General features: G+C 36.6%; 1 protein-coding gene across 1 annotated transcript in view; it reads right to left on the reverse strand.

The window, feature by feature from the left end:
- FBXL17 (F-box and leucine-rich repeat protein 17) overlaps positions 1-18,495 on the reverse strand; it is a gene marked incomplete at its 5' end in the record, with an annotated part of 157,788 nt that overhangs the window by 52,909 nt on the left and 86,384 nt on the right. Inside the window, one exon of the mRNA XM_010007214.1 lies at positions 5,532-5,608. Coding sequence (XP_010005516.1) covers positions 5,532-5,608 — 77 coding nt within the window. The remainder of the gene's footprint in view (positions 1-5,531; positions 5,609-18,495) is intronic.

Here is an 18,495-nt window from a genome sequence, read left to right on the forward strand (position 1 = left end):
GGTTATGTTTCCCCTTTTCCAGTCAGCGGCAAGTCCTCTAGTCTGCCAAGAGTTTTATAATATGAAAGACAGAGACTTTGCAATTTTGTGAGCTAGTTTCTTCAGGTGCTATGGATTAATCCCGTCAGGTCCCATGGACTTCAGGTCCTTCAGATGGTCATGAATCTGCTCTTCTACAGTGGGGAGATCTTCCCTTCACAGTCCATGTCTTTGCTTTCTCTAACTTGGATGGTGTGACCAGAGCCTTTGCTAGTGAAGACTGAGGCAAAGTAGTCACTGAGTGCCTCAGCCTTCTCTATGTCCTGCATGGCCAGGTCTCCAGTTTCCTTCTGAAGTGGGCCCACAGTTTCCTTCATCTTCTTCTTATTGCTGACATACCTGTAGAAACTTTTCTTGTTGTCCTTAACATCCCTGGCCAGGTCCAACTCTATCTGTGCTTTGGCTTTCCTTACCAGATCCCTTGCTTCTCTGACAACTTGCCTGTACTCCCCCCAGGACACCTGTCCCTGCTTCCACTCTCTGTACACCTTTTTTTTACATTTAACTGTGTCCAGAAGCTCTTTGCTCATCCACACAGGCCTCATGGCTCTCCTGCCTTCCATCCTCTCAACTGAGACACACTGCTCCTGGGCATAGAGGGCATCCCTGAATATGGACCACCTGTCCTGAGCTCCCCTCCCTTCCAGGGCTTTGTCCCATGGTACCCTATCAAGCAGATCCTTGAAGAGATAAAAATCTACTCTCAGTCAAGGGCTGTGAGCTTGCTTCGCTCCTTCCTAGCTGCCCTAAGAATCCTGAGTTTGACTATGTCATGGTCACTACAGCCTAGTCTTCCATCAAGTCTGACATCATCAACCTGCCCTGTCTCTGTTGATGAGAACAAGGTCCAGCACAGCACCTTTTCTTGTTGGTTCCTCCACCACCTCTTGTTGGTTCTGGAGGAGAAAGTTGACATCAGTGCACTTCAGGAACTTCTTGGATTGCTGGTGCTTTGCTGTGTTGTCCCTCCAGCAGATATTAGGGTGATTGAAATCCTCCATGAGGGCCAGGGCCTGTGAGTGTGAAGCTGCTCCTATGTGCCTGTAGAGGGCCTCATCTGCTCAGTCATCCTGGTTTGCAGCAGACTACCCACTACTAGATCTTCTGTCCCTGTCTTCCCTTTAACCCTGACCCATAAGTTTTCAGTCGAATTCTCCTCCATCCCCAGGTGGAGCTCCTTGTACTCCAGCTGGTCATTGATGTAGAGGGCAACACTCCCTCCTCTTCTGCCCTGCCTGTCCTTTCTAAAGAGCTTATACCCAACCACCTGTGGCTATAGAACAGGAAAGACATCTTGTGGACCTTGATAGCTGGGTAATTATTTCCCAGGTTCCTTTCAATAGAGTTTTTCCTAATATTTCACATCTTCCTATAGTTTGTTAATGAATCAAACTAGAAAGAAGCTTTTAGTTCTCTATTTAAACTATTAGAGTAACAGATCAACTTGTTAGCTTACTCAAACACATCACTTTTATATCCATTTTCCATTTTCAGTCTTAATTTTCTCTTCAAAATGTCACTATGACTACTTATACTTTGCAAGAGCAATCAATACTTTCATAATTACATAAACCAGCGCCAAGTGTATTATGTATCCCTACCACAAATGTAGCTATTTTTCCCACCTAACTTGGTTTTATGTAATTTTAGGACATCCTTTTCTCAGTAAGAACAATTAATTAGTGCCAAAGATTCTAGACAAAGAAACAAATATTTTATTCATCAATATTGCTCTCTTGGTGCTCAGATGCTACTTGGATAGAAAGAAATGTTTTGCTTGCTCCTATACTAAGAGATAAAATGGAAAACAGGCACTTTTAAGATCTAAATTTAAGTACCACATATTGAGATTTGAAATTAGGTGTGAGTAAGGATCTGGAAAAAACTTAATAAAGCACCCATTTTGGGATATGGGATTCTTCTGCTTCAAGAACAAATTAAAACTGAGGGCACAGGACATATCTGAAGAACAACTGTTTCAAATCAACAAAAACTAAGACAATTTCTTGCAAATATGCAGGTAACAATGGCAAAGTAGAGACATTTTGGTTTGAAAACAACAAAAAACAAGAGGCAGCAGAAATGCTAACTCTATACACTACGTACTTACTAAATTAGAAAGCTGATATTTATAATGCCACTGTAAATTGAAAATAGTCATGGACATCTATTATAATTTTGAGTTGAATGTTATAAAGCCAGTAGTTTCTTCACATCTAGCCACACAAAGTTAATCAAACGAATGAGCAGACCTAAAGTGGAAGAGTAGCTTAACAGTATGTAAACAGATGAGCCCAGGGGTGGTGTGCCCATGTCAAGGATGAAATAGAGAACCCAGCTCAAGTGCATTTACACCAATGCACACAGCATGGGAAACAGGAAGAGCTGGAAGCCCTTGTGCAGCAAGAGAACTATGACCTAACTGACATCACAAAAACATGGCGGGATGGAACTCAGGCTGGAATGCTTCAATAGATGGTTACAAACTCTTCAGAAGGGATAGGCAAGAGAAGGGAGGAGGTGGAGTGGCTCTATACATCAAGGAGTGCTTTGAATGTATAGAGCTCAATGACAGTGATGACAATGTGGAGTGTTTATGAGTAAAGATGAGGGGGAAGGTAAATAAGGTGGATATCCTGTTGGGAGTCAACTACAGACCACCCAACCAGGATGAGGAAGCAGATGAAACATTTTTCAGGTGGCAGGTAGAACTTGCAAAATCACCAGCCCTAATTCTGGTGGGGAACTTTAACCTACTGGACATCTGATGGAGCAATAACTCAGCCACAAGCAGGCAGGCTAGGAGGTTCCTTGAGAGTATGGAAGACAAGTTCCTAACACAGCTGGTAAGCGAGCCTACCAGGGGAGGTGGCTTGCTGGACCTGCTGTTCACTGACAGGGAAGGATGTGGAGGTCAGAGGCCACTTTGGGATCAGCAACCATGAAATAGTTAAATTCTTGATACTTAGTGAAATAAGAAGAGGGGTCACCAAAACCTCCACTATTGACTTACAGAGGGCAGGCTTCAGCCTGTTTAGAAAACTGGTTAAGAGAGTCCCCTGGGAGTCAGTTCTGAGGGGCAAAGGGGTTCAGGAAGGCTGGATGCTCTTCAAGAAGGAAGTCTCATACTTGCACGCACCCTGCAACCCCTTAAAGAGGCATTTTCACTGGGCTCGACTTCCTTCCTTTTACTCCTTCGATCCTTGCACGTCTCCCACGGAGTGTACATTTAATAAGGACATAGTACTTTGGAATTATTTCCCTGATATATATTCCTTAGCCTACCTTTCCTGGTCCCTTAGTATGGCTGTTCCTTAATAAACCGGTTAATTTGTAAATTAAATATTGGTGTCAGTAAAAATTTGTGAGCGTGGGGGAGGTGGTATTTTAGCTTCCACTCTAAGATAGGGTCCCGAACTGACCACTCCTCTGTGCAAGTGGGAAGACCTGGTCCTCTGATAACTGCAATACTCTATTTTTAAAAAAGAAAGCATATGTAGCCTAAATATTAAAACATTACAGTTTAACAGCATCTTCAAAAACTATTTTAACATTGTTAGAAAAAAAATCGGTAACGGGTAAGAAGAAACAAATGAAACTTGCAGTTATATTTTGTCTTGTGACACTTGAACTTATTTATGATAAAAATTATGTTATTCCTTCAGCCATCTACTTCTAACAGCTACACCCTACGTATAACGTTTTAAAATAAAATTTATATAATTCAATTACAGTTTGCTGAAACTGATTTTTTTGCTACCGCAAACATCCTCAGAAGAAAAAAACATTAAAAAAAATCATGTGTCCTCAGAGACACTAAATATAGTGGTAAATGAAAAAAGGTGGCAATATGGAAAAGGAATACAGTTTTAGAAAGCAAAAAGTCTACACAACAAAAGCCCTTGTTTTTAATATTCAGAGTCTTACAAGTATCAAGAATTCACCTCTGGTTCTTGTCCCAAACATTATCCTGAAAAGCTTTGTACAATTTCTTTACAAAATTTCTTAAATACCGAATTAACCATTTTGTAATGTAATATGAAATAGAATATTTTTTTTGTTCCCACTACTTAACAACTCCTAGTATGCACATATACTTCAATTCCTGTTTTTTTGTATAATATAACAAAGAAAGTTTCTGGACAGCCCAAGAAAGTGTAGAATCAGAGAATGAGAGAATCACAGAAATAGAGAATATGTGGGGTTGGAAAGGACCTTTAAAGGTCCAACACAGTGGGAGTGCGCATGGATCTAGTAGCGAGTAGATCTACAATATACAAATGGAGAGTGTCACTTCCAGCTGAGGCCCCGCACCTCTCACCCTAGAACAGTGATAAGAATCATCTTCATTCTACATTATCCTCCCTGAATGTTCAGCAGATGGTTCCCATTTCACAATTTCATCTTTGCCAAGTGGTATTGAGACAAGAAAATCTACGTTTTCAACTTTGGCAAGATCCGTTCTGCACATGGAAGTACAAACAACTATAGACCAGAGAAAATGGTGGCATAGGCCCATGTTCCCTCTCCTCTCCCATGTCCCAAAGCTCCCACAAGTGCTACAGCTGTACTGTGAGTTCATTTCAAGTACCGTGGATGCAAAGCAGGTTGAACTCTGCAGAAGAACATACCCCTGGAAGTACCCATGCAAACCCCAGTGAAGTGCAAAATCTGAAGGGGAAAATAAATAAATAAAAAAAGAGTTTGTGACCACTGGAAAGGTAGTTTATCACTTTGACATAGTAATTCTTTAAAAACAAAAGCTATGGAGTATAAAGTTAAGAAAAAAGAGAATAAGAAATAAAATAATCAGAAAACTTGAGATGCCTATCTGAAAGACACAGTTTGTAAATCCTACTGAAATTTAGGCATGTAAGTAGGAGATATGACATTAGAGAATTCAGCTTTATTGCAGAAATAAGTGTTTATTTTTAAGTCAGTATCCTATTTGCAAAAAAACCCAAAAGATGAAAGAAGAAAGAAGCCTCTGCAAACACACTCAAGATTTCCTACTCCAAATACAAATTCTGTTTCTCTATGTGGGTATCAGACAGCAAGCCTCATTCCTAAACTGCTCCTCCCTATTTTGTCATAACAGCATTTTTAAGGGATTATCAAGTCCATTCAATTTTTTTTGCCTATAATAGGCAATCACAGCACACTCACAGTTGCTTTTACAGTATCTTGAAATGCAAGTGTATTTTTGGATTTTCTCTTAAACGCTCTTGTGGTCTCCACAACAATTCAAAGGGCACTCTATGCAGTCTGCCCAGTAACTGTCAACTCTATAAGGAACAGTTTGCAGCACATATGTACACTGACTTTCACACTTTTAATCACAGATATTTTCCAGCATGACAAACACTTTTTCCTATTTTTATGGATAAAGGTTTTGAAAATCTATATCCATAAGTTTTCAACACTTTTATAAGAGTCCCTGTGCAAAGCTAGTAGAGCTCAATCTTCACAAAAACAAAAGATATACTACGTACCATAGTCAGTGATCTTACAGGATACTAAATACAGCTCTTTCAGGTTCCGGCCTTCTCTGGCAATCACCTCCACACAGCTGGAAGACATATACACAGTTAAAAGACATAATCACAGCTAAAAGAAGAAAGATAATTTTTAAATAGCAAAAGCTCAGGCCTCAAGTGTATTGTATTATATCTCAGTTTCTACTTGTTCTCAACTGTTACATACAATACATTGAAAATGCATATGGCTGCAGGTATGCACTGGAGAAAAATATTATCTTACATAGAATTATTTTATATCAATAATCCTGTAAGTCTTTGAATATGTGAGTTGCTTGAAATATATTGAGATACGTCCTTCGGAAAGTAATATAAATGTGAATTTCTATTTCTTTGCTAATGTATAACTTTGAAAGTTTCTGTTGCAAGGTTTAAGCTTTGAGGGTTTTCTTCTAGGGAAGAACTACTGATGCACTGTAATGAGGACAAAAGAAATTTAATTTTAAATTAATATTTGTATTTTTTCAGTGATTATTGCAGGAGTCAGCATTCATCAGGTCATGAAATGCTACATGTAATTGGTGTTCGAGTATGTTGCTATAGACACTTGTGCAGATGAGAAGAGATATTAGTTTGCCTTGCCACAACTATGACAAATTTACAATGAAACACACATATATTCTGTTAACCACCTTGTTTGATTTCTTGTATGCAAAAAAACTAATATGAAAACAAAACCTGTCTTGTGTAATCAATTATTATATACTTGCAACCAAGTCTATAATAATGTCTAAAAATACTACTGCAAGAAAGTCAAGATGACATAAAAGACTAACTGATTTTCCCTGCAACTTCAGTTACACAAGTTTTCAAACAATCATGGTGAAATGTTTATTATCTGCACAGAGACATAACTGCATATTCATCCTTCAGAATCCTTGTATACTTAAATCTCAGGATGTTGGCCATTCTCTGGCTTCAAGGAAAACTGGTTCAGCTGTGAAGAAAGGAAGTTGTAGTCCTTGTCCCTCCTTCCATAAGGGTACCATTATATATTTACAAGCTTGTCTTAAAAAATAAGGAGTGCCAGCAATGCAGTGTTTCAGAAAAAAATTTATATGCAGTTAGTCACTTGATTTCAATAAGAAAGGACAAAAGCAGTTGCCTGTGTAAATGATATAGTTTCAATTTATAATTTTATTCTTTAATGAATCCAGATAGTGCCAGCTAATATGGTAGAAGTTTTTTCAAGTGGCTTGAATGAAACCAATCCTCTCCTTAGTGACATCTTGGAGTTTAAATGAAATGCTGTTCGCTTTCTCCTAATGGAAAAAAAAGTCTTTAACTATTTCCATTAAACAGGGGAAAAAAAAAAAAAAAAAGTAGTTTTAACTGCATAGTTTTGTGTTTTGGTTTGGTTTTTTGTTTGTTTGTTCATTTGTGGGTTTGGTTTTTTTAAATATTTAAATCACCTAACATCTAAGAGTGTGGTAATCAGACATCTAGTCTAAGAGAATAATTTTTTGTAAACTTGTCTGCAATATGGAATGGATAATTTTTTTTTGCCTGCCTTCCATAACTTGCATAAGACGTTTTAATTTCTGTTACCCATTGTATAGATTTTCACCTTGTAAATCAACTTGCAAAGTCAGAAGAAACGCTTTATATGGCCTCATTAGCCTCTGCTCTGTAGAGGGTCACAATACGTAATTGTTAGTAACAACTGATTTCTCTACAACATAAGGAAAAATAGAAGTAGTTGTGTATTTATTACTTTTACCTTTTAATCTTTGTTAAATATGACAGCAAAGAAAAAGGTTGAAAGAACAAAATAAAATTAACCTTTTCTAAAAAGCAAGGATCAAGTCATGTTAATTCTGTTGTAATAATCCATCAAGATTATATCAGATTATTGCCATATTTATCTTTGGAAGTCTTTATACTTAAAATGTTGCTGACGTAGGCAACAAAGAAGCCTAACTTTGACATATCAGCATAATAATGGTAAATAAGACTAGTACAGCAGCAGCAAATGACAGAAGTGAGCAAAACTGGTAACTAAGCAGCAGAAAACTGGGACTATCTGTCAGGGGGCTAACATTATGCCTCCTGGACATGGTAAGCACAGTTGTGTGCCAAGGCAGGAAGAACCTTCAATCTCTTAACCCAAGATTACTAAACTGGCTTTTATCTGCTCATCCTACAAATTTTAGTAACAAAAGGACATGCAACATCTAAATGAAGCAGTGAAAGTTAAAGGGACACAGGTATTTTTCACTGCATTTCCTCCAAAGGCACCCAGTACTCAAGGTAAGACTGCACCAGTGCAGAGTGGGACAATCACTTCCCTTGACCAGCTGGCAACACTGTGCTTGATGCACCCCAGGACACAGCTGGCCCTCCTGGCTGCCAGGGCACACTGCTGGCTCATACTCAGTTTGCCATCAACCAGGACCCCCAGGTCCCTCTCTGCCACGCTGCTCTCCAGCCACTTGTTCCCTAGTCTGTACCTACCACCAAGGTTGCCCCATCCCAGGTGCATAATCTGGCACTTGCCCTATATTTAAAATCGGGTTTGAGCAAGTCACATTTATTTCATAGACAACTTTAAAGATAACCTTTTCATTTTAAATATAATGCATTAAAGTAATAAATGTTATTGATGGTTGAAAATTTCCAAGGAAAGAACACTGTTACCATGCTAGTCTTGGCTATACAACTTGGCAGTCACTTAAACCAGGAATTGCCAGTCTCTCTGTGTAATAAGTAATTCACTATAAAAGCAATACAGGAACATTTCTTCACTCATCAGGGAAGATGGGAAAAAAGCAAACTAACAAGTGTGTGCACTTGATAGAAACGCTGGGGACATGAAAATGTTACATATTTTCCATATGTGTAACTTTGAGAAGTCACAGAAGAAACAGTATTAAGAAGACATAAGCTCACTTTGCACTATTTATTTTATTTGCACTTTATGAGATAGCTAAGCAACCCAGACAGCAGAAGTATGCTGATGGTCAGCAGAGCAAATATGTACACCATTCAACATAGTATTTCAGGTTATTAATAAATTAATTTGAAGCAGCTACTGGTTGCCATAATTGATCTGACATCTACTGTATTCCAAATTTTTACGGCTGTCATCACATTTCCTGTACCAGAAAGACTATAAGGAGAAATCTCAAAAATAACCTAAGCTCACTCTGTATTTTCAGAATAAATACTGTCAGGGGATAGTATTTAAACCTTGTTTCCAGTAGCATCCACTGTGTACTAAGACATTCACAGGCTAAACTGACAAAGACAACTAGAAAAGATAATGCTCTCACTCTATTATTTCTGAGTGTATTAGTAGTTTTCAAGGTTGATATGGAAGCCTCAAGTCATTCACAGATTACTAATAGAACACATAACGGAATTTGTTACTCATTGGTAGACAGTCCAGTAACATATAAATTGAAACTGTCATGTGGATTAAATAAGTATTTTTATTCTTAGTAACCTGCCTGTGCCTAAGATAGACATAGGTAGATATGACTTTCTGTTTCTCTTTAGATTTACAGGAGGCCTGAAAAGTTTTCTTCTAAGTGCAGGATTGCAATTCCATTAGGAGGTGAACAGAAAGCCAAAGCAATTCCCAAAGCACAGGCAATGTGTTCACATTAAATGGAAAGATTACTTTCTCCCTGTTCCTCCAATTTTTATTTTTATTTTTCTGGTATTGTTACTTTCAGCATCAAGTATGTAGGATGAGTCTGATTTAAAGAGAATGATTGCCCTGATAGAAGAAAAATAACACTCCTCCATAAAACATAAATGCAGAATTCTTTGGCATAATAAGTAGCTCTGAATCTGTAACTCCACGTACAGATTCTCTGTGATGGAGGCTCTGCATGCTTTTTTGCAAGAAAACCCTTGGCTCTTCTGAGACCCCACCTGTGTCCTCAGCACAAGAAGGACATGGAGCTGTTTCCTGGTTTGAGTCAGGATGAAGCCAATTTTCCTTTTACTGATTTTTTTTTTCCTTCAGTAAGCTCTCTTTTAACTAGCACTAGTGCATTCCAGCTAAGACGATAAGAGTGAAATGCTTTTCTAACTGCTGGGTCTTAAAGCTCACATCTTTACTCTGCCAGCTCAGACACTACGGGGAGATCTGTGACCCTCCCGTAGGAGGCTGAGTTAGACAGACAGCAAAACTGGCCAGAGATATTCCATTCCATAGATCTACGTAGCTCAGAGGAAGGTCAGAGATCACACAAGACAACTTCCTTCCTGCTTCTCCTTCCCTTCTCTTCCATCCATGGCCAACGTCCGGGTAGGACTCTGTCCATCCATCACCATCGACCCCCAGGCCCGAGCTCTCCTGACCCTCATCCCTTTCTGCTTTCTCCAGCAGCTCTGGGATTTCTTGGGACTGTTCCCAGCTGAGGAGATGCTGTGGGAGTTGCTGGGGGTGGGGGGAGGCGAGAGGCTTTTGCCCATACCTGAATGTCTATCTGTATATAATTGTATATATTTTCTTATATAATTCATTAGTGTTTAATTAAAGCTGTGTAGTTTAGTTTTCAATCCAGCCAAGTCTCTCTCTTTTTCTCTCTCTCCTTCCCTACCTGGGTGGCAGGGGGAGGGGATCAAGAGCATTGTTGTGGAACCCGAGTCAAACGGTGACAAGCTGTTGCAAGCGAGTTCAAAGAAGAGTAATGAAGATGATTCAAGAGCACCTCTGCTATGAAGTCAGGCTGAAAGAGTTGTAGTTATGCAGCCTGTAGAAGACTTTGGGGAGACCTTATAGTGGCCTTCCAATGCCTGAAGAGGGCCTACAGGAAAGCTGGGGAGGGACTTTTCACAACAGCATGTAGAAAGAGGACAAGGGAGAATGGATCAAAACCGGAAGAGGGCAGATTTAGGTTAGACATCAGGAGGAAATTCTCTAGGCTGCTCTGAGCAACCTGAACTAGTGGGAGGTGTCCCTGGCCATGCAGGGGGGTTGGAATTAAATGATCTTTAGGGTCCATTTCAACTCAAACCATTCTATGATTCTGTGATTTTATGAAACAGCAACAGGCTTTCAAACCGGCTTGAAGAAAAGTCTAACTCCACTACTGGTTATTTTAAAGTATTTATAATGTTTTAAGTTTAAAATTTCCTTTACCAATTAGCATCATATGAGCTTATGGAGATGCATTTTAGTAATGTTAGTATTGGACACCCCAGAAAACATATAGGCATTGATATGGCAGACTGAATCCATTGCCTGGGGCAATGAATCAACATTATTTCACTGGGTAGACATGATACCAGTTTCTTCTAAAACAAGTATGAAACTACCAAACTGCAACAAAAAGCAGAGCCATACTCTTTGTATTCATGTTCTATTCATATAACTCCTTTTACAAAGTATTCAGTAAGATAACTCCATTAGTATGTGGAATCATAAGGCTTTATGGGGTTTGGGATAGCAATTCGACTTAAATCTACATCAGTGTGAAATAATGCTAAGTGGAAGCAACCAGCTAAAGTAGCAGATCATGAAGAGTACAGGTTACAAGTCACAGGAAAACCAACACCATAGTCTCTTCTGAGGATCTGTGACAGGCTCAGTCTAACCGAATCTGTAATTTGGGCTGCAGGTCCCTAGTCTAACAAGTGGTCAAGCAAATGGGGAGTACCACAGATAACAAAAACAGACAAAGCTTCTGTACTCATACCTTTAACTTGTAATTCAGCAACCACTACATTAATTTTATACTTGCACCTCATGTAGAAGTTTGAGAAATATTTGTTTCTACAAATATGTCACTTACACATTTGCATTTTATATAGAAAGATTTGAGCCTTCTGAATTTTTTTAAAGTGGAAATAGTGCAGAATGTGACTGTTTGTTTTCTAATGGAATTTTCCTAATAGTCGTTACTTGATTCCTGGTTATAGTTTGTATTTTTCACTTAAAAAATTATAATTGATGTCTTGGCTGACACAAGATTCCCTCCCATTGTATGATGCAGTTACAAACAGAGGGACATGCTCATGTTAAGAATATTGGCTCAGCAAGGTACAAGAAGGAAAAGATCTTTGAATCAGGACTTGTATTTCATTTGAATGACCTCCAGGTGAGGGTTAACTTGTTTTGCTAAAGATTTAGATATTTCTGATAACATTAAAGTCATCTACTATCACTGCAGCATCTAGACCTCTGAACTGAATATTTAGATAGAGTGCTACAAATTTAAGTAAGTAAATAAAAAGCAGACATCGATTTAGATAGAAATTATAATTATTTTGACATTACTTGTTGTCTTTGTGGTCTTCTTTAATGCTAAGTTTTTCAGATAAATATTCTTCTATATACTGTAAAGATTTCAAGACTGAAATGTTATGCATTTGATGTATTTAAATAATTCAAATATGTATTCAAAATATTTTAAGGCAATCATATTTATAATTAATAACATAGATGAATACACATCAGATATACAGTATTCTGCTTATTTTCTGTACTCTGGTAATACAGGATTTCCCCTTTTTTTTTTGCATGAGAATATGGAAAGAATACTAATGACATAGGAGAGCATAGTGTACAGATAGAACACAGAGAAGAAGAGATTTTACAGGATCTAATTCCACCCTTTACAATCACTTCCAAACAAAGCACTGCCATCTGGTGTATATGAGTTAGACATATGTAATGTGAATATCAGCCAGTCCTTAAGACAATGCCAGATTTCTCCTAAGGAGAATAAAAACTCTTTCATATCAAGGATGGATATGGCTGCAGTCACACTCTGAGCACAGCACAAAGAGCTGACGTTGACAAGAAATGCTTTTAGGAGCACTCCTGTTAGTGTTCATCAGAAAAAAGAATTTGAGAAGTATATGTATTTCAGTTATTCCAGCTCAGATGTTCTATCTGATATTATAATTATTAGAGCAGTGTGAATCTTCTGTACACAAATTTCCTTAATTTAAAATTCTCTTTTAAAAGGAATTTTAATTAATCTTATTTTGGATATAAACAACAGTTATTAATGGATAATTTAGAAGAACAGTGCTTCAGTGAACTGGATGCATCATAAAAGGCATCCTAAAATAATCCATAAGAATTTATTACTGTAATATGTTAGAATAATCCACAATCTTTGGCACCATGAAGTCATACTAAGCATATTCAAGAGAGATATCTAACTGAAATCCAGGTAACTCTTCCGTTGAATCCATATTGTAAGACTTTTCTGTCCTTTAGTAACTTCATTCGTGTAGGAATAAAGTAAGAGCCATGATTCTTGCCCATCAGCTGGCATCAGCTATTATAACCACCATGAACTCCTGATACATTATTCTGAACCATCTTCCCTCTCCTTCAAGGAGAGGTCTGTCCTTGCAGAAAATGCTAGTGTGATTACAGAAATCTCAGATCTTGGTTTCTCATGTGTGTCTCTCACAGGCAGCTGGAGACAGAAACAGATTTCCTATTTTGCCTCAGCTAGTTTCTTTTTACCTGTGTAATCTGGTGATTACTAATACATCTCTACTTTTCAGCACGGCTTGTGTTTGCCAGACATGCTTGGACAAAACTGGATAGCTTTGCTTTCACTGCCACCCTCTGGGCTCCTTCAGAAGTAAGACTGACCTGAAGCACAGGGACTTCAGGATGCCTTCACACATACCATCTTCCACATATCTATTAACTATAGTACCATTTACTTTCATAGCACCTTTCTCCTCTAAAGAGATCTCTGGGAAGAGGCTTTGCAGATCTATACTACACCAGATTGCAGCGCAGATTTAAAACCAACAGCAGGAAGAATTCTTTTAATCCCAGAAATTAAGATGACCCTCCACTATTATATAAACTGCATTTTCACAACTGATTTATGACACTGGACACAAGTGGCTACAGGCTGAAACTATTAGGTGAGTTGCCAGCCACTCTGAGGAGATGGGATAGAAAAGTGGTTATCTTTTTTTCACCTTCTTAACCACACAGTCTCCCTGAAATGTCCACATAAACATACACTGAGTTGCAGACAGAATTGTTTTCATTTGTATTTATCCAGACTAATTTTGCTTAATGTATGAGATTAGAAGTTAACAGCTCAAGTCAAGGTTTCAGGGTTCCTAAGCGTGGTTAACAGTGAGGTTTGTCAAACACAGTGGAAGAGAATTTTCAGGTTATGTTTGTACTGTGGGAATATTTTATTTCCTATACAGTTCCTTAGCCTGGTAGGTCTATTAGAAAAAGAGTTACAGAAGAATGTATGCCTACAATCACTTAAAGGAAGCGCTAGGAAGACAGGTAAAGTTCACTGTACATATTGTTACTGTAATAAACACAATGAATTAAAGCTTTTCACAAAAAAAAATCTCCGAGTATTGGAGTAATGAAAAAAACAGGTGCTTTGCAAAACATTCACTAACTTTTAAAACAGTTTTACCCTCCTATCGTAACAAAATAAGAACAAAAAGAACAAAGAAAACTAATATAATCCCTGAGTTTATATACAACATGGTTCTAAATTTTTTTATGCCTCACATAAAATGATTCATCCATGATCTTAGTGATTTGCGTAAACCAGCAGAACCTCAGTCATTCAAAAAAATCATTTGTAGGCCTCTCAACCTGACAAGATCAAGGAACACAGAAGTGGCCACAAATCTTTCAAAACACTTGATTTTGGGTCAAAGGCATATAAAGGTTCTTTATAAGCTGTACTTAAGGATTCTCAAATATTTCAGCAGTGGTCTTTGAAGGTAAAAAGTAATGCAATTAACTTACTAGATTTGTAATGCTTTGTAATCTCCTGCAAACTGACACTCAAACACTAGCATCTGAGGGGGGGGATAAAAAAGGAAAGGATAAAAAAGGTGATTTGTTTTCCTTTTTCATAGAAAAGGAAAAGAGAGTAGGATAAGAGACAAAATTCCCAAACTCCAGGCTGAAGTAAACAAGACACTGTAATACAATAATTAAGTTCCAAGAAAAAGAAACAGAAAAGGCTAAATTAAGACACCAGGAGAAACCATATTTCCTAGTATAAAAATAAATGAGCTAGATGTAATTTTATGAAGGAAAAGGAATTATTTAAGTTCAAAAAGCATTTAAAGAAAAGAATGTTAAGAACACCTTTGGAAACAGAAATATTAAGAATAAAAGATGAAGTTAAGACCATTTTAACTTCTATGTTGAATCCACCAGTTAACAACCCAGATGCTTATACAGTATTTTATACCTGCCGAAAATATGCACTGGCATATTTTATAAGTATTTAAAGTGCAGATTTTTCCCTGCAATTACTTAGCATAACCATATACTTCCAGAACTTATTGTGAGGCCTAATTAAAGGCTTCAAGGTTCTTTTTAAGACCTTATACAGGCCAAAAAATAGCGACTTACAGCTGTTGTCTGTTCAAGTTTTTTATATTAAGCATAAATATAAATGAAAAAAACATGCAACAACACAAAGCACCTTCAAAAATATTACAGATAATTCCAATAAGAAAAAAAATAATGTCACATCTTTAGGGAACAATGAAGAGTAGATTTATAGAGCTCAAAAAGCAACTGCTACAAGTTAGGTACCTTGAAAATTAAAAACAACAAAGACTTTTAAAATGTTGAATGAAGTTTAAAATAGTTTTCATTTCCTGTGTCAGTACAGAAAATCTATACAATTCATTAACAGAGCTATCACTGAACAGTAAATACAAGTAGTTATGGTAAGATATGCTATGTATCTAGTATTATGGAGGCCTAAATACATTAAAAGTCCACGCTTTAGGACAACAGTCTGTGCTGAGTATTAACTTTAACATCTTTGTTTGTACACATGAGTACAGTTGCAAATAGATACATAGCTCCCCAATAAAAGCAAGATAAATATTTATGACAATACATGCAAATTAAATATTTAATTTTACCTTTGGAAATGTAAGTTGCTACATAGTCACACAGAGGAATTTGTCCAAAGTGACAGGAACCAAAATAAAAAGTAACATGTGCACAAGTGAAATGCAAAACTAAATGTATCTAAGAATTTTAAATTAATTTGCTTTCCATTGGCATTTATCTAGAATTGAGGGGCAGGCAGACAGGAATACACACTTTATATTCAATTTCAAACTTAGAAAACTTCAGAAAACTGACACATAACTGCAACCTGAATGGGTTTTGTCGTTGTTGTTCAGCTTAAAAGAGAGTAATATTTCCTCCCAGTCCTCCAGAAAAATGTCTCAACACTTCCTCAGCTGTTTCATGCTGACATTGCTGTTTCAGAAAACCGCAGCAATCAATAGTCATGAAAGCAGCTGAAATTCTGAATCTCAAAACATCTAGCAGGAATGCACGAGATATTTCCAAAATATGTGGGAAGCTCAATGTAACTAAAAGAGGCTGCTACCTGTAGCAGATCAAAGGGCTTCAAACCATGCTAGCTCCAGACAGATAACTTTCATGTGGCAGCATGAGCACCCTTTATAATCCTCAGACAGTAAGTAAAAATCAAGGTTCAACCTCTGTACATTGTGTATCATATATTTAGATGTGTGAGAGTCAATATTAGTTTACTCCAGAAATTAATCACGCAAATATTATTTCATTTCTACATATGCCTTTTTAAAAATCATAGCCTCCTAACATGAGTTCAGTTATCTCAGATCTGAAAAATACATATTCTTTGTTCTTTCTATAACAAAACCATCAATGAAATTCCTTATAAGTACATCGAAAGCAGATGCTTCAGCTGCCTGTTTTTATAAGTAAGAAAAAGTATGCCATTTTACATACAAAAATAGGAATATTTCTAACTATGGTTATTTGCCAGCTGAACTAAATAGAAAGCCTCTTGACAACAGCTGTTTATGGCAAAAAAAATAAATAAAACATTAATAAGATAATTCAACATACAATGCCAAACAAGAGATCATTCTTAAGTCATTTCTCATTTTGTATTTCATCAAAGGAAACAGTTCATTGTGCTCTAGTATAACATTACAAGTTATTTATCTGGTTAATATTTTAGACTGAGGTAACCCTACTACAACTTAAGACATTTAAAGTGTAAGCTAGTATATCCTGATGTTCAATTAAGAAACCATGAGGTGGCCTTTAACAGTTTATTGGTGGACGAACAGCACATCACATAGTGTTTTAGGTCTCTAGCTTCAAGAGAAATGCTGAGTTAAGGTACTCATGATGAGCACAGAATGACTGAAATTAAGAAACCCATTCATGTAGTCTACTATCCTCTCATCCCACTTTCCAGTTCATATGTACAAATAATACAGGCAGAAGAGGCGAACACCTGGGGAAACCTCAAAACTCTCAATATTTAATCCCCCTAAAATTATTCTAGTAAAATATTTTGGTTACAACAGAGTGTTTTCTCACAATGCATATACAGTCAGGTGACAATTAATACTAGGATTAGATTTCTAGCTCTCACACGAAGAAACCTTAAACAAGTGTTAATCTGAGCAGTATTCATATTCAAAAGACCCATCTGAGTAGAAAAAAACAACTACTTGACATTCAATAACATTTGTCACTGTTCCAGAATGACCTGTTGTGCACTACCAGTGAATGTATACTTATAAACAACTATCTGCACATACCAATTTTCAGAGCAGACAGAAACAAGCCAAAAAGGGTTAAGGGACTGAAACCTAATTAAAGAATAGTTTAGTTTTCAACTGTCCGAAATGAACAAGAGAAGTCATGATGTCCTTTGTTATTGATTTTATCTTAAGTAATTTTTAGAATTATTTCAATTACTTGTCTGAAGCAATTAACACACATCAATGAAAATAAAAAATGAAAATTTGAGCAAATGTATTATTATTATAATGCCTTTTACAACAAATTATAGTGTTAAATAAGTGTCAAATTACCTTATTATTCAATATGCCTTTCCCAAAATGCTGTAATTATCTACAGTATTAAAATACATCTATTATTTCAACATAAAAAAGCCCAAAGTCTTCCTTTGTTCACAGATTTGACTAAGAAGCATTTAAAGGTTCATTTCAAGCTATGTTAATGTGCTAGATTTACTCTTAACCTAAACATTGTTCCTATATCTCTTTTATATTTATTTTTAAGACAAAAAAACATTTCTAGAAAGAAGAAATATTACCTGCAGATATTTGAAGGCTGCAGAAATAGAAGCTTCAATTCAGCCTGGACTAAATATTTTTTAATAGACTATAAACTTTCCCAAAAAACAGCTTCAGCCAAGATACACTCAGTTAATTTTAAAAGCATTCAAATTATATGAAGACTGAAAAAATCTTAAAAAAACAGACTTTATTCCAAGGACTCAAAACCAGATGACTCTACATTTCAGCCAAGACATTACACAAATATCTGAGTTGTTACTGTTATCATAGAGCATCTTACTTTAATCATCCATGACTATCAGTTAATGTTTCAGTCAAAGTCTCTTAAACAGTTTTTTTCCTGAAGAATCTGCATTGAATAGCAAATACGATTCCCATAAATGCCAAGTGAGAAGACCAGTTAATTGATTTCCTCATTGTTCTTATTGTAGCAAATACTCAACAATAAATCTAACAGAAGAGCTGGCACTTCATGATGCAATTACAAATTTATTTATTTAACCTACCTTACCTGCTTATTTATTTATTGTACCCTTCAAATATTTGGTGGTACTGCAACTATTAAAATTTGCTTACTTTCAATGTGGTTTTCCCTTCTTAGTGAGGCAGTCCATTGCATTAAATTCCAAGTAAGTTCTTCACTTTTAAAATTATTATAAATTCAGTATTAAACATAAATAGTAATTTTTCATAACTGAAATTCACTGTTATCAAAGGACAAATATACAAACCTCACTAAATTGGAGCAAACTGAGCAAGACAATAATTTTACAGCTAATAATAATAATAATAGCTATTCAACCCCTCACAGTTCTTAATATACACTTAAGTAAGATAGAAACACTTGAGACCTGTTCTTATATAT

The sequence above is a fragment of the Chaetura pelagica genome, unplaced genomic scaffold (assembly GCF_000747805.2).
Source record: "Chaetura pelagica isolate M959 unplaced genomic scaffold, ChaPel_1.0 scaffold40, whole genome shotgun sequence".
Lineage (NCBI taxonomy): Eukaryota > Metazoa > Chordata > Aves > Apodiformes > Apodidae > Chaetura > Chaetura pelagica.